Raw genomic sequence first — 25,356 nt, 5'->3', positions numbered from 1 at the left:
GGGCTGGCAGCTCCCATGTCTACTTGAGTTTGACCCCAATGGTATGGAACACCAGGATTCCATGTAACATGGCATGACAGTGACCCAAAAAATACATCGTCAAGAGCAGACATAAACTCAAAATCTTGTGGAAGTGAATGTTGAAAACTAAAAATAAATAAATTAAATTAAAAAAAAAAAGGCAGACACTGAAACACAAAGAATTCATGGGATGTCTCCAAGGGCCATTTGTAAGACGCATAGGATCACCGATTTAGAATGAAAGGTACCCCAGGAGTTAGTCAGAAATAGAATTAGGCTGAGAGTGAAATCCAATCTCCTTATTTTACAGCTGAAGAAAAAGAGGCTCACAAAGATGAAGGGGCCTATCCATGGCCACATGTGTGGCCAGTGGTAGGGGTGGGAATGGAACTCAGAGGACCATAGCTAGAGTTGGAAGAGACATTAGAGGCTATCTAGATCAAAAGCCTCATTTTACAAATGTGGAAACTGAGGCCCAGAAAGATGAATTGACTTGTCCATGGCCACACAGGTAGCAAATGTAGAGCTGAGATTTCAGCCAACGTCACAGGAGAATAGAAGGAACCACAGAAGTCATCAAATCGGACCCCCTAATTGAGGTTAATTGACTTAGAAGATACAGGTAGTAAGGGTCAGAGTCAGGATTTGAACCTGGGACGTTTGAATCCAGAACTAGTGTTCTTCCCACTGTGCCTTGCTGAAACTAAGGGAGTCTTGAGTGGATTTTAAAAAAAAAAGGATCAAAGAAGATTTATAAATTGAATGGGATTAAAACACACACACATACACACACATACATACATATCCACACACACACACAAATTTCTAAGTTTCTTCAGCTAGAGGTTTTTTTAGGCAAAAAAAAAAAAAAAATGACATTCCCCAGTTGGACAGAGCCTGTCTGAATCACACACATATGTGTAACTCATGCCTCCCTCCTTCACCTGCTAGCCAACTATATACATTCAGGACATCAAATGGGCAGAGTGAAAAAAGTATTAACTTTTTCTAGACATGTTAAGCTTCAACACTCCCAAATTTTCAGATCAACTAATTAACTATGCCACACATTTTTGAGTTTCTCTTTCCCCTATTTCCCTCATTTCACTACTTTCTCTAGTCAGAATTCTGATTCTGCCAAAAAATTTGGAATAAATTATGGTTATGAGCCCCCCACCTAGACAATAAAAACCTTTATATTTGCCTTCTAAATTAACAGTGAAAGCTAGCTACCTGCTGAGCTGGAATTAATACTTGTAAAAACTTGATTACAGACAGACCTTGGTTATATCTTAGGCTGCAAGAACCATGGGAAAAGTTCTCAAGGCTTCCCAGCAATTGCTTTCAAGTTGGCAGACAGTAAAATTCAACACCACCATTTAGAAAAAAACATATTACTTGCAAAAAAATGCCAATGGGGAGAGGGAAAACCCCCCTACCCATTCCTGAAAGTTTACATATACATATATATATATATATATATATATATATATATATATATATATATTAGACCTTACACAACAGAAGTAACACCTTTTCATAGGAGCCTAAGGTCCAAAGCTGGAAGGGACCTTAGAGGTCACATAGTCCAACACCTTCCCCACCACCACCATCTTAAAAATGAGGGAGCTTAAGGCTCAATGACTTAGCCCAGGTCACACAGGAGGTAAGCTTCAGAGGGGAGATCTGAGACAAGATACTCTGATTCCATGGCCAGACTTTCCACTGTGTTAGGGCAAAACTGTAGATACAAACAGCAGGAAAGAGATTGCTACTTCAGTGTCCTCTGTTCTGCCTTTTAGAAAGTCACAAGGCTTGGGAGTTTAGGCACACACTGACCTAATTTACTAGAAAGCTTTCTTTCTTTCTTTTGTTTTCTTTTTTAAAAGATTGGGTCTCCATTATTTGCCCAGGTTGGAAATGCTGAAGCTACTCATATGCAAAGAAACTACTAACAGGCACAAGAGTTTTTGATCTGCCCTGTATCCTACCTTACACAACCTAGTGGCCCTGGGGTAACGGGGAGTGGAGGAAGGTCACCAAACTGAAATCACAGGTGGCTCAGCTCAGTTCACTAAAGCACAGAAATCCTGAGCTCAAGAAATCCTCTAGCCTCAGCCTCCAGGTAGCAAGGTTTACAGGTAGGCATTACCATGCTCCTGGGCGAAAATTCTCGAATACCAAACATAATCTAACAAGTAGATGTTTATTAAATTCACCATGTTAATCGGAATTTTGGCAGAGCAAACTGGGACAGTATCAAGACATTTAAGAATTTAAGATAACATTTGCAGATACTCACGATATGCAAAAGTTTCAACACGTCCACAAACCTGTTGAGACAGAAACAAAAATGCAGTAGATGTTAGAACTGGGCGAGCAAGGTAAAGAAAGAATAATTCTCCCTAGATTTGATACTCACACTTTTTCGGAGCTCATGATCTCCTTGGCAATAAGGTAAACCTTGCTTTTCTTTCCAGTTCCCTTACCCTGAAAATAGAGTGGTACACGTTAAGGAGGCAGAAACTCAGAAAAGGATCACCAAGATTAATTTGGGACCAGTTAGCCCCAAATTCTACATAGCTAGAATTAACTCACAAGTTCCTTAAGAGCACACATTGCAAGGAAAATCCAAGTCTTTTGGAATGGTAGAGCTGCACAATTAAGTCTAGAATATAACTGAATAAACGATATTTTTAGTGCTACTATGCAGGAAACTTCCAGATACCAAGATGAATAAGATGGGCCTTGTTCTCAAGGATTGCAAAGCTTACAATCTAGTTGGGGAGATAAAACACATACACACAAAATAAACATAATATCCACTGGAATGTCCATAAGTGTACAGGAGCAGAATAACTTGCTACTGAGAGATCTCAGCAAAAAGAGATTATTTTTGTCCAGGGAAGAGGGGAAAAGAGTAGGATAGGGGTACAGGTTGGGGGGAATATAAGGGGAATTTCATGGTTATTCCCTTGGCTTTAAGGATGAGTTAGACTTAAGTGGAGGGTATTCATAGGATTGTAGACTTAAAATCAGAAGAGATCATGGGACTACATGGGACTACTGCATGGACAATGCACTTATTTTACAGATAAGAGACCTGTTCCAAGTCACCCAGCTCCCAAATGTCTACAGTAGGATTTGCACTCATGTCTTTCTGATGCCAAGTCAAAAACCTGACTAGATTGCAGCACTACGCGGAAGCAATAGTAATAGGCAGAGAGGCTGGAAAGCTCACTTGGGGAACCCTGCATAGAGAACGTACCAACTTGGCTCATGACAAAAGGCCTGAATGGCAGGCTAGGGAGGGTGACTAGATTTTAACTCAGTGAGCAATGAGAAACTATTCATTAGAATGGGTGTGTAAGGGCTGATTTTTGACTGATCCAACCCAGCTTTACCATTTGGTAAAGGAGAAACTATTAACTTTTTAAGACTTAAAAGGTCAGATATACAGTCTAACTGAACCAGCTGGAAAAGTCTCCCTGACAAGAACATTTGCTTCTGGGGTGAAACCAAGTAAGTAATTTAGTAAGCAGTATTGGGGGTTATTGGGTTACAAAGAATAGAAGGGACTGGTAATTTGATTGGAACTCCCATTGAGGAAACTCTACCAATTCGGGTTGGTTCTTGGACTCGTCAATGTACTTGCATGGGGTGCTCAAAGTTCAAGCGACTTACTCAACCTCTTAGTGGGTCTGCCAGATACAGCACTTGAAACCAAATTTTCTGACTCCATGGCTGGCTCTGTGAGCACTACACCATCTTACCTTATTGGGGAGGAGAAAATCCTAACCTTTTTTTTACTGAAAAAAAAAATTATTGATATCTTTTCTTTTTGCCAGTCATTTCTGGATTTTCCTCCCATACTTGCCCACCCAGGAAGCCTTCCCTTGTAACAAAGAAAGATATATAAACTACACTGTGGTCACATATGATAGTATTCTGGAAATTATACATACATACATACACACATACATACATACACACCTGTATATTCAGGATATATTCAGAATTAATATAAAAAGATTATACACACACACACAGACCTGTATATTCAGGACATATTCAGAACAAATATAAAGAGAATACACACACACACACACACACACACACACACACACACACACCCCTGTATATTCAGGACATATTCAGAACAAATATAAAGAGAAGACATATACACACAGAGCTGTATATTCAGGACATATTCAGGATAAATATAAAGAGAATACACACACACACACTGTCCTGTATATTCAAAATAAATATAAAGAGAATACAGACAGAAAGACAGACACACACACAATCCCCCACCTCCTTAAGGAGCAGAGGAAGATAAGGCATAAGAACAACTTAACTAAAAGGTCTGACTTTTTTTATATGCTGGTGAATTTGACTGGATCATTTGTTTTTCCTTTCCTTTCCTTTTTTTTTTTAAAATTCTTTGTTTTAAGGGACAACTGTAGGATGGGGAAGGAAACATCAGAAAATGTAGGAGTAATTTACAGATAAAAGATTTCTGCTTTGCTTCAGACCTGTCATTTACATTATTGTAATCCTCCCAGCTGGCCCTATTTCACTCAGCATCAATCAGTTCACGCAAATTCAAATTCTAAATTAAGTATTCAAACCACAGCAAGGATGTGGTTTATTAGTGGAAAAGCAGAGCTCCTTGATTTCTGGAAGATGGTAAATGTGATCTAAATTTTAAAACCAACTCTGCCAATTGAAAGCACTTTAAAAATATTTCCTGAAACCTCTTTCACAAACAGGCCCTTGAAGCCTCAGCCATTCAGATCTCCAGGGTGAATGCAGCTATGTCTCTCTGCTTCGACTGCCTTCCCTACACTGAAGTGCCCATCAGTATTAGGGACAAAAAAAACCAGAGGCTTGAAAAGAAAAAGAGGGGGGAATGAAAAGGTTGCCTAGGAAAAAACAGCCTTTTCAATATTTAGTGGATGAGGGTTTTTTTGGTTGTAGCTGTTTTTTGGGGTTCTGGTTGTTTTGTTTTGTTTTGTTTTTAACTCATAAACATTACCAAGGTGCTAAAAGATGGGGGGAGGGAGAAGGGAAAAGAGGAGTTTCTCCCATTCATTTAAATTCAATTCAGCAAGTACTCATTATCTAGTCTAGGGGAAGGTTGGAGCCCTGGAAATTCTACAGTGACTCAATAAAAACCAGCTCACATCAGGCATATGGGGGGAGGGGAGGGCCCTTTACCTCCCAGCCAAAGTGGCCTACTTGGGAGTTCCTTAGATACCACATTCCATCTCCAGGCCTTTGCACAGGCTTTCTTCCCCTATGCCTGGAATGTGTTTCCTTATCACCTCAGCCTCTAAGATTCCCCACCTCAAAGAACCATCTCCCACACCCAGGCCTTTCTCAATTTCCTCAGTTGCCAATCTCCTAATTATTCTGTGTAGGGCAGCTAGGTGGTACAGTGGAAAGAGTGCCAGGTGTACAGTCAGGAAGAGTCATTTTCATGAGTTCAAATCTGACAAGCTGTGTGATCTCGGCAAGTCACTTCACCCTGTTTGCCTCAGTTTCCTCATCTGTAAAATGAGCTGGAGAAGGAAATAGCAAACCACTGCAGTATCTTTGCCAAGAAAACCCCAAATGGGATCATAAAGAGTCTGCCACAACTGAAAAATGACTAAACAACAAAAAAGTTTGTTACATTCATATGCCACATTTCCAAATGCTATTTCTAGTTCTTTGATACTATAAAAAAAGTGCTGATATCAATATTTTTCTATAATATCTCTGTCATCATTTGCCTAGTAAAACTCACATAACTCCATCAGTCATTTACACATTTACACCTTAGAGTGAATTAATTTATCTTAATCTCAGTTGCATCCAGTTTTGACAGCTGACCTGGATGAAGGGCAAATAAATAATCTGGCTCTTAGGATGATTTCTGGGCAGAGGATCAAGAGTTCTGTTGTACTCTGCCCTGGCTGGACCAAACCTGCAGTAGGTCCATTTCTGAGTCATATTTTAGGAAAAGATATTAATAAAATGGGGTAGGTACAGAAGGGCAACCAGAATATTAAGGACAATGAAAACCATACTGCATGAGTATCAGTTGAAGACAATGGGGTTGTTTAACCTAGAGAAGAGGTGGTGGGGTAGATAGAGTGCCAGATCTGAAGTCAGGAAGACCTGAGTTCAAATCCAGCCTCTGACACTTACTAACTGTGTGAACCTACACAAGTCACTTCACTCTTTGCCTCAGTTTCCTCACCTGTAAAATGAGCTGGAGAAGGAAACGGCAAACCACTCCAGTGTCTTTGCCAAGAAAACCCCAAATGGGGTCATGAAGGAAAAATGACTGAACAACAACCTAGAAAAGATGGGATGAGATACAGCTGTCTTCAAGTCTCCTAAGGGCTGTTGTACAAAAGAGGGATTAGATTTATTCTTCTTGGCCACTGAGGGCAAAACTAGGAGCATACAACAGAAGTCACTGAGTCAGAAATAGGCTTAAATATATGGAAAAAACTTCCTAACAGCTCAAGTTGTCCAAAGTAGAAATGAGCCGAATTTGTTGGTGGCAATAATAACTGGAGAAGTAGAAAAATGATGAACACTGTAAAAAACTGAATATTCTATTCCTCAGCATATTTCCTGTTAGCAAACAATATCTAGTCATACAATAGCTAAAATTAAACTGTTTCTTGTCTTGCTTCTTTTAAGTTGTTGATTTCAAAATGGTACCTCTATTTATAACAGAAGGCTATTTTTGAAGGAGCTTATTTTGCTAGGGGAAACCAAAGAATTACTGCTAGAAGAGACTTCATGGCCATCTAGCCCAATCCCCCTAATTAACCGAGAAGGAAATTAAGGCCCAGAGAGGTTAAACCACTTGCCCACACAAAGGGATTTATTGTCAGGGCCAAGGTTTGAACCTAGGTCTTCTGTCTCCAAATCCAATTTTTTTTCCATTGTCAATCAATCCCCAGGTTGAAAGCCATCCAGTTTATTTTTTATTAATTTTATTTTATTCATCCATAAATATAAGTAATTTGGACCTGACTTGGTAGAGCTCAGAATCAATCTCTAGGCCCTTGACCTGGTCAAATTAAGAAATGACAAAGCTAGGCCTGACTAGCTGGAAAGTTAAGGGAAGGTGGAAAGGAAGAGCATTTATTAAGCACCGACTAAGTTCGAGGAACTGTACTAAGTGCTTTATAAATATCTCATTTGATCCTCATCACAACTCTGGGAGATGGATGCTATTTTTAACCTTCATTTTACAGAAGGAAACTGAGGCAGACAGTGGTTAAAGTTATATGCCTAGAGTCACATAGCTAGTAAATGTCTGAGCATATATTTGAACTCAGCCTTCCTGAGGATGGCTAAGCCCTCTACCCGTTGCACCATATGGGCAATGCCTGTCAACACAGGCACCACACTCATTTTGGAGAAGTGTGCTTGCTTTCTGTATAAATTTGGAAATCAGTAAAAGCAGGGCCACACCTTTAGGAATATTGGCAGATTACCCACTGACTTGTAACTTCCTAACTCAGTCATTAAAATGGGCTTTGCCTAGGGTACCTCCCTCCAAAGATATTGGAATTTAATATTTAGTCCTGGATGGGACACCCTTCATTAACAGGGAGTAGCTGGAAGAAATCAAAATTAAGTGACATCACAGCTAGTCAAGGAATCCACACCATCAGGCTAATCGTTTCATTAAGATTCAAGACCTTTCTGTTTTTAACCTCTCTGGGATTTAGTAACTCCAGGATCTAGAGTGATAGGCAGTGGGGACAAGGGTATGAATACTTTGTTGTGTTTTTTCAATAATGTCCAAATCTTCCTGACCCCATTTGGGGTTTTCTTGGCAAAAGTACTGGGGTGGTTTGTAATTTCCTTCTTCAGCTCATTTTACAGATGAAGAAACTGAGGCAAACAGGGTGAAGTGACTTGCCCAGGGTCACACAGCTGGGAAGCATCTGAGGCTGGATTTGAATTCAGGAAGATGCATCTTCCTAACTCCAGGCCCTATGAACTGTATCACCTAGCTGCCCATGTGGGTCTTCTATATTTCTGTTAACTCCTTATACATCTTGAATATGCGATGCAAAAGATCCTCCCCCCATCAATACCTTTCCTTCTTATCAGTTAAACTGATTTTATTAGGGCAAGTGCTTTTCTACTTCATGTCACTGAAATGATCTATTTTCTGTTTTGTGATGCCTTTAATCCCTTGTTTGATTCCATACTCTCCTGAGCCAAAGCTGTGAGAGACACTTCATGTGATTAGTTCTCTTCTAATTATTTTTTACAGTGTGACCATTAATATTCAATTCATACTGGTCATCTTCTTAAAATCAAAGTCTGTTTATGTATGAATATACATCATTCCCTTTGGAATTCCTTATCAGAATTATTTCTCTGTGTCTTTCAGAGCTTTCATTCTTGATTTTTTTAATATGTTTAGATTGGAAGACCCTAAAGTGTACTGACTTCCCCACCCACCCAATATAAAAAAGAGGAAAGTGAAGTTAGAGGTAAACTGATTTGCCCAGGGTCGTACAGCTAGCAAGTATCTGGGGCTGGATTTGAACTCAGGTCTTCCAGACTCAAAGACTCTATGGATTACTTCACAAGAGGAAACCAGAGCACTGATGAATTAATTATCCCAAGACCCAGCAGTTAGTTGATGGCAGTTTCAGAGAAAAAACCCAGATCTCCCAATGTCCCAATCGAGTCATTTTTCTACCCTATCACATGGCCTCTTACGCTGCCGAGGAAAGAGCTCTCAACAGGCAGGAAGAATACCTGCATCTATATCCTATCCCTAAATACCTGTGTCCAGATCTCTGGATATCCTACCTCTTTCTTGGTATGTGACCTAGGGCACGTCCTGAGTCTCTCTAAGATCATAGGTTTAGACATGGAAGGGACCTGGGAGGCCATCGGATTCAATGAGATGAGAGAATGAGACCCAGGGAGGTTAAGTAATTTACCCAAAGTTCTAGACACAACAGAACTGGGACTTGCATTCCACACCCTCAACTTTACAATCTCCTGTATTTGTTGTTATTGGTGAGTCATTTTTTTTCAGTTCTGATTGCCTCTTCATGACTCCATGTGGAGTTTTCTTGGCAGAGATACTGTAGTGCTTTGCCATTTCCTTCTCCAGCTCATTTTACAGATGAGGAAACTGAGGCAAACAGGGCTAAGTAACTTGCCCAGGGTCACACGGCTAGGAAGTGTCTGAGGCTGGATTTGAACTTAGGAAGATGAGTTTTCCTGTCTATAGGTTCAGCACTGTATCTGCTGTGCCACCTAGCTGCCCAATCTCCCGCATACTTTCCATTGTACCATGCTGCCTTTCTAGGCCTTCCTCAGTTTTAAAATCTACAAAACAGGGGGCATAATCACACTTCCATTTCTTATCTCAAGGGTTTGCATGAAGTTCGATCAGTCAATAAATATTCGTTGCTGTTTGTCCTTCATTCTCGAAGAGGACCATGACATCAAGGAAGTCATGGAAGTGAAATTGATTTAAGTGAGAGAGGGCTGTACAAAGTCACCAGTCTCACTTTCTCTTCTGGAGCCATCTGGGTCTAGTGGCCAGATAGAGATCAGAACAATAAATATTTATTAAGCACCTCTATGTACCAGGCACAGCACTAAGAACTGGGGATACAAAAAGAAGCAAAATAAAAACAGTCCCTGCTCTCAGGCAACTCGCAACTGAATGGGGGACAGCGCATGCAAACAACTCTGTACAAGCAAGCCATAGGCAAGATAAAGAGGAAATAATTAAGGAAAAAGAGATGGACACATCTGAACAACAAAAATTTAATAAACACTAAAAAAAGAAAAACAAAATCTAAACTGTATACAACAAAATCCAAGCTTTTATATATATATATATATATATATATATTTTTTTTTTTTTCTCTTCACTGGGTAATAAAACGTTTGTGCTTATTGGTTAAGTTCATGATAAGACAGGCAATTTCAAGTGACAAATGATAAACCCAAGGGAGTAAATACCCTAAATCATCATAATGATGGACCTTGTCCCCAGTAAAGTTAAATTTAAAGCTGACCCTTAGCCCCGTCTCCATTTCTTTTCTCTTAGACAGGCCGCTGCCCAATTAAGACAAACAGGTTCACTAACTTGTTTAAGTGAGGGAGATAGGGCACAAGAGACATAGCCATTCATCTGTTTTTCAGATTCCATAGCTAGCATACCTCTGAGACCAGCCTCAAGTGAAGCCTGTGACCTCTCCAGGCCAAGGATCTGCCATGGCTCGCCAATTCATGGTTTCGAAAGACAAATCTACTATTGAGTAACTGGTCATCTTTCAAATACAGCTGCCAAACAAGCGTGTCCTTTACCAACCCTTGACAAAAGGGTCCTTCATATCATCGGGAGCTGAAGTATTTGGTGTCTGCTCTATAAAACATGCTATCTTTAAAACTGGAAAAATCTGCCAAAACACACTTAAAAGCACTTCAGCCACGCAAAGCCCTCATATTCTAACTCATTCCTTTTCCTTTCCATTCTCAAATGATGCAAGAGAGGATGGAATTTATCAATTCAGAGCTGACCGGGACCTCAGAGGTTTATCTGGTCAAAGGATTGTTAACTAGGATGCCATGGATAGATTTCAAGGGGTCTGTGAATGTGCATGGAGAAAAAAATATTTTTACTTTATTTATTTATTTTACTTTATGCACTTAAATATATTATTCAGAGAAGGGGTGCATAGCATTTGCCACACTGCCAAAGGGATCCAAGACACAAAAAAAGGTTAAGAAACTCTGATCCAGTCCAACCATCATTTTACAGATAAGGAAACTGAGGACCAGAGAAGTAAAATGACAGCTAGGTGGTACAGGTGGATAGAGCGCTGGGCCTGAAGTCAGGAATACCCGAGTTCAAATCCAGCCTCAGATACTTACTAGCTGTATGAACATAGGCAAGTCAAGTTTCTTCAATTCAAGCCTCAATTTCTTCAACTATAAAATACAGATAAAAGCAGTATCTACCTCCCAAGGTTGCTGAGTGGATCAAATGATATAACGTTTATAAGGGTTAAGCAGAACACCCGATACAATGGAGGCACTTAATAAATGATTTTTTTTTCTTTCCTTTACTTCCTGCCATCCCAAGGCCACACTGGTTGTAATCAGAAGAGCTAGACTCTTAAGTGTAAAGGAAGGTCCTTAGTAACTACAGCTGCTAGAAATAAATGAAGATGAAGTATGCTACATAGGTTAGTAGGCAGAAATTTCAAATCACTGAAGTTGGTTCTCAGTCAAAACTATTTTCACATCATTTTAATTTCTAATACAGTGAATAATGGCAGATATCACCTACATTTTAAAAAAAAAGTCTTGGAGGGAAGGAAGAGAAGAGAGAAAATAAGCATTAATTAAGCACCTACTATGTGCCGGGCACTTAAGTGTTTTTTATAAATATTATCTCATTTAATTCTCACAAAAACCCTGGGAGGTAGATGCTATCATTAATCCTCATTTTATAGTTAAGTAAAACAAGGCAGGCAGAGGTTAAGTGACTTGACCAGGGTCACAGAGCTAATAAGTATCTGAAGCTGGTTTTGAACTCAGGTCTTCCTGACTCAGGGCCTACTTCTGTATCCACTGTACCACTTAGCTGCTTCTAGCAGGGCTGGAGGCTGGACAATACTGAATAATTTTTAAGAGTGTAAAGGGTTCCTAAGACTAAGGTGTTTGAGAATAGCTAACTCAGGTACAGCCCATTCATGGTTGTCCAGCTGTATCCTTCACATGACCTTGGGGTCTCCAAAGCTATGCCAGCAGAACACAAACTTGGGCAGGCTCTACAGAAATGCTTGGAATATAGCCCCAGTCACAGACTAAGTTTGTTTTCCAAGGACCAACCAAGCCAATCACCTCATTTCTATGACCACTAGCCTGGGCATCTGGCATGAAATGTTCTTGGCCATGGCAGCCCATAAAACAGAGAGGACATTTTTTAAATGGCCTTCAGTTGCATATGGTCTCTTCCTTACACTTTCAACCCTAATTTGGGAGAGGAAAAGAAATCATTTTTTCAGAAAGAAAGAAAGGTCAAAACTGCCACTCTTTGCAGATTATATGATGTTATTCTTAGAGAGTCCCAGAGAATCAGCTAATAACTCCTTGAAATAATTAACAACTTCAGCAAAGTTGCAGGATATAAAATAAACTGACATAAATCATCAGCATTTCTATATATTACCAACAAAGCTCAGCAGCAAGAGAGAGAGAAATTCCATTTAAAACAACTGTAGACAAAATAAAATGCTTGCAAGTCTACCTGCCAAGACAAACCCAGGAACTACATGAACACAATTGCAAAACACTTTTCACACAAATAAAGTCACATCTAAACAAATGGAAAATATCAATTGCTCATGGGTAGGCCAAGCTAATATAACAAAAATGACAATCCTACTTAAATTAATTTACCTATTCAGTGCCATACCAAACTACCAAAAAATTATTTTATAGAGCTAGAGCTAGAAAAAAAACAAAATTCATCTAGAAGAATACAAAATTCATCTGGAAGAATAAAAGGTCAAGAACATCGAGGGAATTAATGAAAAAATGCAAAGGAAGGTAGCCTAATTGTCTAAAGATCTAAAATTATATCATAAAGTATCAATCATCAAAACTACTTGGTACTGGCTAAGAAACAGAGTGGTGCATCAGTGGAATAGGTTAGGTACACAAGACCTTGCAGTAAATGACTACAGTAAACTACTGTCTGATAAACCCAAAAATCCAAGAACTCAGTATTTGACAAAAACTGCTGGGAAAACTGGAAAATAGTATGGCAGAAACTAGGCATAGACCAACAGCTTACACCATATACTAAGATAAGATCAAAATGGGTACATGATTTAGACATACAGAGTGATACCATAAGCAAATTAGGAGAGCAAGGAATAGTTTACCTGTCAGATGTACGGAGAAGGGAAGAATTTGACCAAAAAAAGAGATAAAGAACATTATGAAATGCAAAATGGATGACTTTGATTACATTAAATTAAAAAGGTTTTGCACAAACAAAACCAATGCAACCAAGTTTAGAAGGAAAGCAGAAAGATGGAAACAATTTTTACAGCAAGTGTTTCTGATAAAAGACTCATTTCTCAAACATACAGATAACTGAGTCAAATTTGTAAGAATATAAGTCATTCCCCAATTGATAAATGGTCAAAGGATATAAACAGGCAGTTTTCAGATGAAGAAATTAAAGCTATCTATAGGAATATGAAAAATGAAGTGAGCAGAACCAGGAGAACATTGTACACAGAGACAGCAACATTGTGCAATGATCAACTTTGATAGACTTAGCTCTTTTCAGCAATACAACGATCCAAGACAATTCTAAAAGACTTATGATGGAAAATGCTATCCATATCCACAGACAGAACGATGGAGTCGAACGCAGATCGAAACATACTACTTTCACTTTTCTCTGGTTTTTTTGTAGCTTTTCCCTTTTGTTCTGTTTCTTCTTTCACAACATGACTAATATGGAAATATGTTTACATGATTCCACATGCATGACCTATATCAGATTGTTTGCCATCTTGGGGAGGGGGGATGGGAAAGAGGGAGAAAAAATTTGAAACTCAAAAAATAAATGTTGAAAACTATCTTTACATGTAATTGAAAAAAATAAAATATTATTTATCCAAAAATAAATAAACAAATCATCGGCACCACAGAAACCTCAATGACCCATCCTGACGTGATGGCAACTCTCTAACAGATTAATCTTCTGTAAAAGATTCTTCTAAGTCTAATCACTACCTGAGTCTACACATCAATGAATTTATGATGTTATTAAAATCTATGGAATCAAATATAAAGTCTTCTGTTTGGCTTTTAAAGTCCTTTACAACCTGGTTCCTTCCTGCCTTCCAGTCTTTTTTTGGGGGGGGGGGGGGAATCAGGGTGAAGTGATTTGCCTAGGGTCACACAGATAGTAGGTGTCTAAGGCCAGACTTAAACTCAGGTTCTCCTGATTCCAGGGCCACTGCTCTATCCACTGTGCCACCTAGCTGCCCCCTTGCTGCCCAGTCTTAATACACAACCAAGTACTCTACAATCCAGTGACACTGGCCTTCTGGCTGTTCCTCACACATGAAATGTCATCTCCTGACTCCATGCCTTTCCAATGGTGTCTCTGATGTCTGGAATGCTCTGCTTCCTTATCTTGGCTCCCTTCAAGTCTAAGCCACCATCTTTGTGCAGGAAACCACCTTTCCTGACCCATCTTCTCCCCCTGACCCCCACCATATACACATACCTCAATATTAGTACCATCTTTCTGTATACATAATAAATATATATGTATGTATTTCACATAACTGTTTACATCTTGTCTCCCCCAATAGGATGCAAGCTCCTTCAAAGCAAGGATGGTTCTTGTCTTTCTTTGTATCTCCAGCATTTAGCATAATGCATGCCATGCATGTAATAAGTGTTCAATAAACTTGGGTTGTGGCTACTACCTCAGCATTACAGACTGCAAATTGGCCAGACCCGCCTATCCTCTGGGGCTTGTCTATCAATCATTGACAGTTCTCTAATAAGGATCTAATAAAGACCCCATTATGGTGCTCCACCCAAGCCTGGTTTTCCTGGGCGGTAACCCTGTGCTTCAGACCAATTTGGTCATGTACTAGCTGTGTAGCGATGGGCAACTCGTTTGACCTCTCTGATCTGCAGTTTCTTCATATATAATGAGGAGTCTAGATTATCTGATTTCCAGGGTTTCTACTGATTTCTAAAATTTTTACATTTTAGGATTTCTTCCTCTCCCCCAACCAGATTGTCCCCACCAAAAATGACTTCCATATTCTAAGCGTTCAGAATCTTGTTCAGTTCTAGGTCAGATTTAGCTGAACATATTATGTATGCTCATTGTAATAATGCATGATAATGATTGACTGCATAACTATATATAGTTGCTGGACTTTCCAGTTTAGGCTTTGAATCATACCATGCAGGTGCTACCTGCTCTCCATAAGTACAGTGCTGGAATTGAATGAAATCAAGTCATTATTTTTTGTTGTTGTTTATCAGTTGTTTCAGTCACATCCAATGCTTCATGATCCCATTTGGGGTGTTCTAGGCAAAGACACTGGAGTAGTCTGCCATTTCCTTCTTCAGTCATTTTACAGATGAGGAAACTGAGGCAAACAGGGCTAAATGACTTGCCCACAGTCACACAGATTCTAAGTGTCTGAGGCTGGATTTGAACTCAGATCTTCCTGATTCCAGGCCCAGTACTCTATCCATTGCACCACCAAGTTGCCCATTATTTTTAACAATTTAATTTTTTTAATAAACAAAAATCTATTTTCTCCTTTTCTCCATCACCAATAGAAGAAAAAGAAAAAACCCTTTTAACAACTACGCATAAGCACACAAAACATATTCCCATAATGACCATATCCAAAAATATACATCTTATTTTATGCCCTGAATCCATTGCCTCTCTCTCTCTTTGCCAGGTGGGTAGAATGCATGATCTTCAGTGCTCTGGTATGGCTACTGAAAATCAAGTCATTATTCACTAATGCAGCAGAATTATTTTAGCACAGTGCTTTGATACACAGTAGGTGATTAATAAATGCTTGTTGACTTGGTGATGGAACAGGGAAGCTTCCTTAGTGAAGGGACTCTTTATTCTGCTTTTAAATTTGGAGATCAGACCTTTGATTTCAGAGGCCAAGGGAACCCCCTCTACCCATGAACATTGGCATTTGGTATTAGACAGCTGCCTGGGGAAACTAAGAGGTTAAGTGAGTTGCCCAGGGTTACAAGCCCAGATGGGGCTTAAACCAAGGTCTTTTTATTAGGCGTCAGCTTTCTATCCACTCTAATAAGCTGGCTTGTTTGTTTTTTCCTTTTTTAATTTGCATTGACATCTTTTGTTTTTATGCCACCTTTGTCCTAAATCTCTTTCCCTCCTCCCTCCCGTCCCCAGAGAACTATAACTTGTAACAAAGAGGAAAGAAAGGGGAACGTTGGTGCAGAGCTGTTGACGGCCTCTGAATGTCTGACACCTGAGACCCCCAAACTGCCCTCTTTACCAGAACTATAAAAATGACCATCACAAATTCTAGAAAGGAGAAGATAAGAATACAGATTGAGAGGTAGAAAGGCAATGAGGACGGGAAGAAACAAGCATTTATTAAGTGCTTACTGTGTGCCAGGAACTGTGCTAAGTGCTTTACAAATACTTCATTTGATCCTCATAATAACCCTGGGAGGTAGAAGCTGTTACTATCCTTATTTTACAGTTGAGGAAACTGAGGCAGACTGAAGTCTTCCTGACTGCAGATTCATTGAGCCATCTATTGTACCACCTAGTCATTGTACAGATGAGGAAACTGAGGCAGACAGGTTGCTCAGGATCACACAGCTAATAAGCATCTGAGTGTTTTCACTGGCTGTCTCCCATGTGTGGAACTCATTTCCTCACCTCTGCCTCCTGACTTCCCGGATTCTTTCAAGTGTCAGCTAAAGTCCTACCTTCTGCAAAAAGACTTTTCCAGTTCCACTTAATCTTAATGCCTTTCCTCTGAGACTACCCCCAATTTATTTTCTATATATCTTATTTTGTACATAGTTGTTTGTACATTGTCTTTCCCATTAGACTGTGAGACCCTTGAGGGCAGGGATTGCCCTTTGCCTTTCTTTGTACTCCCAGCGCTTAGTACAGTGTCTCCCACATAGGGGAGGCTTAATAAATTCTAGCTGATTGACTGACAATCAGAGATGCTGACCTTGGTAAAGAGAATGTGAACTTCATCCTTTGAGACAGACACCGGGGAAGGAGATGGAATGTTATGTATGGAGAACAGCAAGTCGGCCAGTATGGCCAACAGTTAATAGCACAGCATGCTTTTAACTAGCTGTCAAGGTCCCCAAGGGACTTTTACTTCCTAGCTACTGTTTCTCTCAATGCACTCCTTGCCACAAGCATAAATTTCAGTAGACATCAGTCAATCAACAAATGCTTTCAGACAGGAATAATTCCCCTGATACCTCTGCAAAGGCCTGGAAAGTTAATTCTAGATGAATACCGCCAAAAGGGAAAGATGGGTCAGTTTTAATCAATGAAAACGCACGTTCACTGACAGATCGATATATAGTTGTAAATAAACTTCTTCTCTACATGACAACCAAAGACCTCTGGACTTTTCCTGACCACAGCCAACAGAAAAGTACCATAATTCTTCTGACTCTGAGGAAAGTGTAGCCTCATATCGAATGAATCTGAATCAGGTCAATACTTGTCGGAATACTGGCTGTATCTAAAGACTACCAGGTGATGTTAATTACTATATTATTAAGACCTCTGTGGCTACAAACTGTGTTAGTACATGTGGAAAAACCAAAGAGAAGTATCAGAGGTCAGGTCAGTGACTCATACTGACAAGGGCAATTTTTTCACTTGGCTTTTTAAACTGAGCTATAATTAGACCAAATCATGAAATCTGACTTTTCATGGGTTTTTCTCTAATATCTCTATAGTTTATTTACTACATACATGATTATACTTTAAGCTAAATATAAAGAGAGAGATGAGAAATATTTATTACTAGAGAGAAGAGGAAGCCAAGTCAGCCATCAATGCTTTACCAATGACCCAAGCCCTTATAATGTCCATGAGAGAGAGGCATTGTGGGAGGATGCTAAAAGAAGCTTCCTTACCATAGTTTCACTCAATTCCTTTAACTCCTTGAGAAAAGAGAGCCTTGGGAATATGTGTCCCAGTCAGGGTAGTGATGAAGAGAGTCAAAGAACCAAAAAGTGTTTCTGACTCTAAGTTGGATTATAGCTGAACTGAGGAAATCAAAAGGCATTAAAGAAGGCAGGGGTTCAAAGTCAAGAGGTGATATTAACCTGGATTTCTTTTACCTTCTGTGACCTGAAGAGAAGACCTTCATGGCCCCTGGCTTTAGCGCTCCCTTTTAGGAGAGAGGCTCTCTAACCACAACATTCCTAATGGAGTAGAATGAATGAATGAATGAATGAAAAGTATTTATTAAGGGTTTACTATGTGTCAAGGACTATCCTAAGCTCTAGCGATATAAATGCAAATGTAAGATAGTCTTGCCCTCAGAGAGCTTACATCTTAATTGGTGAAGATGATAAATATAGAACCCTCACGAACAGGGAAGGGATGTCAAAAAAATTGGTAAGAGGAACAATAGAAAAGTCTACTTATATACTCTTTCCATAGGCAAGGGTAGAATTTATTTGCTTATAGTTCTCAGAGGAAGAAGTAGAAAGGGGGGAAGGAGAAAAAAGATGACAAGGCAGCAGCTGGTTAAAAAGGGCCAGGATGAAGTCAATCGGTGCCTGCTACGTACCAAGCACTACACTGAGAGCTAGGGATACACTGAAAGAGAAACACTGCTCTCAAGGAGCTCACAATCTATTGGGGAACACAACTTTCAAACAACTATGTAGGTACTAGAATTAAGAGGCATTGAGAACAGCTTCCTGTAGAAGGTGTGGCTTTTAGCTAGAATTTAAAGAAAGCCAGGGAAGCCAGGAGGCAGGAAAAAAAAGGGAACATTCCAGCCATGAGGGACAGTCAGTGAATGTCCAGAGCTGGGAGAAGTATCTTGTGCAAGGAACAGTAAAGAGGTCAGTGTCATTGGATGGAAGAGCATGGAGGAGTGGGAGCCTAAAATGGGGAAGTCTGGAAAGGTAGGTATGGGGTTAGGTTATGAAGGGCTTTGAATGCCAAAAAGAGAATTTTGTATTTGATCCTGATTAGGGAGTTGCTGGAGTTTATTGGGAGAGGAGGTTAATGGGTCAGACCCGTGCTTTAGGAAAATCACTTTGGAGAATGGACCAGAGTAGGGAGAGAACTGCATCAGGCAAATCAATTGGCAGGCTATCACAATAGTCTAAGTGAGAGGAGATAAGGACCTGCACCACAGTGGTAGCAGTATCAGTACAGAGGCACATTTGAGATGTGATGTTGGTGGTGAGAGTGAGGTGTTGAGGAAAACATCTAGGTTTCAAGTCTGAATGACAGGAAGGAAATTTAGGCAGCACAGTTCTCAGAAGTGCTGAGATGAATATCTAATTTCTTCCTAGATATAGTAGACGAAACAAGGGATCCCGATAACAAAGACCAGTCGCAGCAGAAAAAAAATGCTTGGAGACATGACATAGCTGCTCAATGATTACAAGTCATAAGTAACTCTCCAGTTTTAGAGGCATTAACTGATGCCTCACCTAGTTATGCTAGCCACATACTATGTTCCAAGTAAGATCCCTATACATGTTCACTCTTCACAAGGAGGGTGTACTTATTTGTGGAGTAATGTGCTCAAAAGTTTAGAATGTTCTGTTGTTACTTTTATTACTATATTTCATTAAATGCCTTAGCTGACTAGTAAAATGAAACACACTGGTAGGGGCTCATGTGCTATATAAAGCTCAGGTTGAATTCTAACCTATAAATATACATGGTTCCTAGGATAGCTTTCTGGCAGGGTTCCTGGGTGATGGGAGTTCTGTGTATCATGAAGACTTGTTCCCTCTCAAAATTCTATTATTCAAGGGAAAATATTCTTCATTATAAAATTCCAAACAAAGGTTCTATTGAAAATTTCAATGCCATTGACCCTAGTGAGGACAAAGATTCCCCAGAAGAAACTATTCTTTCATATTATATTCAAAGGGGTACTTACTAACTTCTGAAAATGCCTCAAGAATCAAAATCATTGTGTTCTGAAAATGTATTGAGAGGACTAAAAATTCATATTTAGAATTTACACATACAAAAATTCTATTAGGTATAGTCCTCATTGCCTATCATATTCTTAATTTATGAAAAGTACTACTCGACATAAATAACTAAAGGCTTATACACTCATTTCTGACAATGACTTATTACCACCTAAAAGTTGGATGAAAAAAGCCAATATTAAATATGAAAAATTCAAAACCAATACTAACTTGTAAGGGCAATGACCAAATTTGTCCAAAATTCCAAAGGCTCAAACTTTAAATGTAGAAGTCACCTTCAAAAATATTCTAGTCCAATTCTGTTTTACCAACCAGGTTTTGCCTGTAAATCCAGAGGGGGTTAGCAATTTTCCTAAGATCACAGAGCTATCTAGTATGTAATCTGTGATTAGGACTCATGTCTCCTGTTTCTCAGTCCAGGCCTGTTTCTGTAGTGACATATTCCCTTCATGGAAAAAAAAAAGTGACCTGGAAACTGACCTTCTTACAAAACTCTGAAAGACATGGCATCAGGAATGACAACATTCTTGTAAATTAATGGAAATCTGTGCACAAATTACATTCATTTCAAAGCAGACTACAAATCCTGTCCCCATGTCCTTCCACCCATGTTGTAGATACCAAGATGAAAGCAGGAGGAAAGTAGAAGGCTTTGAAGCATAAATTGGAGAGAGGGCCAAGAATAGCACGTTTGATCTGAAATCCAGCCTGGTGCTCTAATCCTGTGATAAGAATTACAAAGCTAGGGATGGGAATTCTAGATGTTTACCTCTCTAGACCTGTTCATTTCAAAAAACCGCTAAATACAACTTTCTCTTCAATGTTTCTGGAAATATTAAAATGCACCCTGCTATTAAGAGGTGTCACAGTGAACAGAAGACCTGTCCTGCAGTCAGGAAGACCTAGATTCAAATGATGTGTGATCCCCAACAGGTCATGTCACCTATATAGACTTTTTATCCTTTGTTACTACGGATGGCTCACAAAGCCAAGGAAGGGAGATTCGGAAATGGATGTTGTATGAAAACAAAAGATTATTAACATTTTTTTTAAAAGAAGAAAAGTGATTTCTATCCATCCTAGAATTCTACCAACATTTATTAAACACTGTAATACAGTGTAAGGCACTATACTGAGTGCTAAGGAAACAGAATTCCTGCCCTCAAAGAGCTTACTCTCTACTAGAAGCATAGCATAAGGTAAGAGTTAGAAATTACTAGCTATATGAGGGATGAGAGAAAACTTCAGGGAAGAAGTAGTCCCTGACCTAAACTTAAAGGAAAAATATAAATTCTAAAAGGTAATTAAGTGGGCATTCCAGACACTGGGAATAGCCTGTGTAAAGGCTGGAAGTCCAAAGATAGAACACTGAGTTCAGGAAATAGTTAGCAGCCCCATTTGGCTGTAATATCTAGGGAATGAAGGAAGGTAGCATGAAATAAGGCTGGAAAGGGAGATCAGAACAAGATTACTGAGGCCTTAAGTGACAAGATGAGGAGCAGCTATGAGGCACAGTGGATAAAGCAACAGGACAGGAGTCAGGAAGACTAATCTCCATGAGTTCGAATCCAGCCTCAGACACTAGCTGTGTAACCCTGGGCAAGTCACTTCACCCTGTTTGCCTCGGTTTCCTCATCTATGAAATGAGCCGGAGAAGAAAATGGCAAACCACTCCAGTATCTCTGCCAAGAAAATCCCAAATAGGGTCGTGAAGAGTAGGACACAAGTGAAAAACAACTAAACAACAACTACAAAGTGCCAAGATGAGAAGGTTGCGTTTTATCCTAGACATAATGAGAAATCATTATGGATTTCAGAGCAGGAGATGTCAGTCTGACTTCTGCCTTGGGAATTTTATTTTGGTAGCATGGTAGAGAACGGATTACATTGGGAAGATTGCTGACACACTCACCAGCCTGAAGCTAAAGGTTAATTGCTGACTTATAGGATGTGCTGAGATTACTTCCATTTCTATATAGTATATAGACAGGACCTTTTAAAAAAAATCAAGATTAAAAAAAAAAAACTAGTTTTGGCCTTGCAGACCCTTGTAAAGGGTCTCTGGGACACCCAGAGAGGGGTGTGTTGGAACCAGCTAGGAGTGACAACATTAAATTTTCAGTTCGACCATTTGTACCTCAGAAATCAGCTAATGTTACAAATCAGGGCTTGATTTACTGTCTTGCTGATTATCTAGACTTAAGAAGGATGGAGAAAACGTGAATGCAGATGAAAACTGAATGTGTGTGATGCCTACATTTTTTTCAGGGAGCGGGTTGTTTTACCAGCACAGTGCCCCCAGGAGACCCTAGATCACACTTTGAGAAGTTCTGCTCTTAACAATAATTAAAATACCTAAAACAAAGTCATTTTCAACACTATCTAACAGCCTCTCTAAGGGGACCAGTCGGGGTGACAACAAAAAGCTCTCCTGGCTAAAAATGAATTCAGGAGCATCTGAAAAAAGCAGAATCTACTGGAAGAAGGCAGTCTGAGAATCAGAAAACTAGATTTGGCTTCAGGACTTGGTCACTGAGCTAACCGTCTTTAGCCAAAAACTGACCGTGCACTGCCCCTTCTCCCGAGGATCAGACAAGTGTACGAGAGAGGGTTCACTGTCTTGGGTGAACCCCTGAAATGCAGTAGAACAGGGGTGAGAAAACCCATGTGATGACGGAGAGCACAGTCCGTCTTTCTAGAGCAGACTCAGCCATGAAAGAAGTAGGAATCCTAGGAACTTCGACCAACTGCTCAGTCTATTCCAAAAAAGGTTTATGATCAATTTAAATAGCTATAGCATTACACTTGTGATCTCATTGATACAAGGAACTTCCAAGGAAGGAAACTCCTTCTACTAAAATGGATAGGCACCCTCCAGGCAACCTTGAGACTCATTGAGTCTCAGAGTCATCTACAGCTGATGTGTCAAGGGGACAGAACCTGAAACAGATTAAAATGTAATTGGGAAATATTTAATACAATACACATCAGATAAATAATACATAAAATAGATAAATAAAAATATAATGGAATGTACGTATTTGTGTGTGTGTGTATAATGTTAAAATGTTGTTTTCTAAGTCTATTCATGGCCAATAAGGATCCTTATATACTGTTTCATGAGCCCCATTTCTATTGGAATTTTACACCACTGGTCCAGAGCCCTGAGAGGTGGAAATAGTTTTGCCAGGCTCACACCAGCCAAGGTGAGCCAGAGAACTTCCTGGGGGCAGAGCCCTGTTACTGTTTCTAGTCTCTCTTGCTATCTCCTGATAGCTTTAAACACTGACAGGAATAACTGTTTCCCACCCCCACTCCCTACCCCTTAATGCATGGGGCTAAAAGTCATTCACAAAAAAATGTAATCCATTATGTACTATGCCTCTGAAATTGATGAAATTTCTCAGATTCTATGTGATAGGAGGAAGTTGCTTTGAAATATAAATGCACTAGAAAAATGCTTTTCTAAAGGTCAAACTTTAAGAAAATCTATGGGGTGAGGGAGGTGGGAGGGAGAAGAAATTAATTTAAATTTAAAAATTTTGAAAAAAATGAAAAAAAAAGAAAAAAACACCTTTGTGTGTTCCACACCAAGGAAATGACGACAGCTAATAATAACATGTAGCATCTATACATTGCTTTAAGGTCTGCAAAGCACTTTACAGAGGTTAGTTAGCTCATTTGATCCTCATAAAAACCTGGGAGGTAGGTGATATAATGACTTCCCTTTTACAGATAAAGAAACTGAGACTCAGAAGGGCAAGTGATTTGTCCAGGTATGTAGAACTACTAAGCATCTGAGACAAGATTTGAGCTCAAGTCTTCCTGACTACTGACTGCTGAAGGCAGGCCCAGCATATGAGAAAAACTCAATATTTAAGTATCAATTAAATTAGAAATAAAAAATATACCTGCTTGTCTTCCAGGGAATCAGGCTCCCCTTTGCTGGAATCAGAGCTAGCATCTTCATCAGAGCTGTTGATTGCTTCTTCCTCATCGGAGGGAAGGTCACCCAACGTGAGGTCCAGGTCACCCTGATCTTCATGGGAAGACCTAGAAACACAGTAATGGAGGGAAGCGTTAATCATCTTATGAGAGGTAAATAAGGGATTGGACCTGGGATTTCAAGGATATAGTGAAGGTCAGCAACTTCTCTGAAACTTACAGTCTTACTTACAGACACTTGCCTAGAAAAATTAAGTGACTTGCCCAAGTTCACACAGTCAGTCAGTGTCAGAGGTCTGACTCAAATCCAACTCTGCCTGGCTTTGGTGCCAGCATTCTAACCATTACACCATGCTGCTGTGATAAACATAGGTTAGACAGAAGCAGGATGTACTTCAGTCAGTCACCAAGCCTTTATTAAGCTCCAGGCATTATGTCAGTGCTGAAGATAGGAAGAAAGGTTTAAAAAAAAAAAGTCCCTGCCTTTAGGGGCTGACAATATAATGTGGGCAAAAACATGAAAACAACGTGGCACATATAAAATACCTAGAGCACAAATTGGAGCTAATTTCAGAGGGAAGGAACTGGCATTGAGAGGAACTGGGAAGAAGGTGAGATTGAAGTCAGGGAATCAGAGAGGTGGAGAGACATGAGGCACATGAGGGACAGCCGATGAAAATGCAAGGAGATTAGAGATTGAATAAACCATCTCCAGTTGTCAGAGGAATAAGAAGGAAACCAGTGTCACTGGATGGAAAAGCACATGGAGGGAAGTCTGGACTTGTTTGTCCTTCCTTTCAGAAGACCAATGACATGATGGGTGACATCTTGACTCCAGAATAAGATATAAGAAAGAAGATTGACAGGTGATGTCTTGACTCCAGAGTAAAGTATAAAAAAGAAGACTGGAAAGGTAGGAAGGAGACAGCATATAAAAGATGTTAACTGCCAGAGGATTTTTATATTTGATACTGGAGGTAACAGAGAACCATTGTCGTTTATTAAGAAAGAGGGGGAGGCTTCTACATTCAGACCGACACATGAGGAGAATCACATTGACAGTTAAGTGGAGAATGGGATAGGAGTGGAGAGAGAAGAGGCAGTATTATGAGTAGTACTGGGTAGGCTATTTGAACAGTCCTGTTGTGGGACATGGGGCTTACACCACGGTGGTGACGTTCTAAGAAGAGAGAAGAGGAAACTGAAGAAAGGAATTTCGGAGGAGTCAAGAGGGCTTGGTTCAAGAGGGTTGTGGGCCTGGGTGACTGAACGCATGGTGATATTCTTAACAAAAAAGTAAGGAATAGGGGAGAGTTTGGGAGGAAAGATATTTCAGCTGTGCTCATGTTGAGTTTCAGAAGTCTATGAGACATCCAGTATGAGCCGTCCAACAGACAGGTAGAGATGCGATACTGGTTTTCAGGAGAGAGTTTAGGGCTGGACAAATAGATCTGAGAATCATCTGAACAGAGTGATAACTGAATCCACAATAGCTGACGAGATCAAGAAGAGAAAACAATCCAGGACAGGGCCCTGGGGAACACTCATAACTTTCAGGCTAATGAATGAAGATGGGTCAAAGGAGAATGAGGA

The 25,356-nt window shown here is 39.7% G+C and overlaps 1 protein-coding gene across 1 annotated transcript in view; it reads right to left on the bottom strand.

Annotated features, from left to right (window-relative positions):
- FGD6 (FYVE, RhoGEF and PH domain containing 6) overlaps positions 1–25,356 on the bottom strand; it is a 162,411-nt gene that overhangs the window by 79,026 nt on the left and 58,029 nt on the right. The window contains exons 3-5 of the mRNA XM_027855866.1: positions 23,730–23,871; positions 2,444–2,511; positions 2,324–2,354 (exon numbers count right to left, since the gene is read on the bottom strand). Of these exons, the coding sequence (XP_027711667.1) occupies positions 2,324–2,354; positions 2,444–2,511; positions 23,730–23,871 (241 nt within the window). The remainder of the gene's footprint in view (positions 1–2,323; positions 2,355–2,443; positions 2,512–23,729; positions 23,872–25,356) is intronic.

This window comes from Vombatus ursinus, unplaced genomic scaffold (genome assembly GCF_900497805.2).
Source record: "Vombatus ursinus unplaced genomic scaffold, bare-nosed wombat genome assembly UNPS02011334.1, whole genome shotgun sequence".
Taxonomy (NCBI): Eukaryota; Metazoa; Chordata; class Mammalia; order Diprotodontia; family Vombatidae; genus Vombatus; species Vombatus ursinus.
Note: the sequence above shows the minus strand (reverse complement) of the source record. Positions and strands in the feature narration are given on the sequence as shown.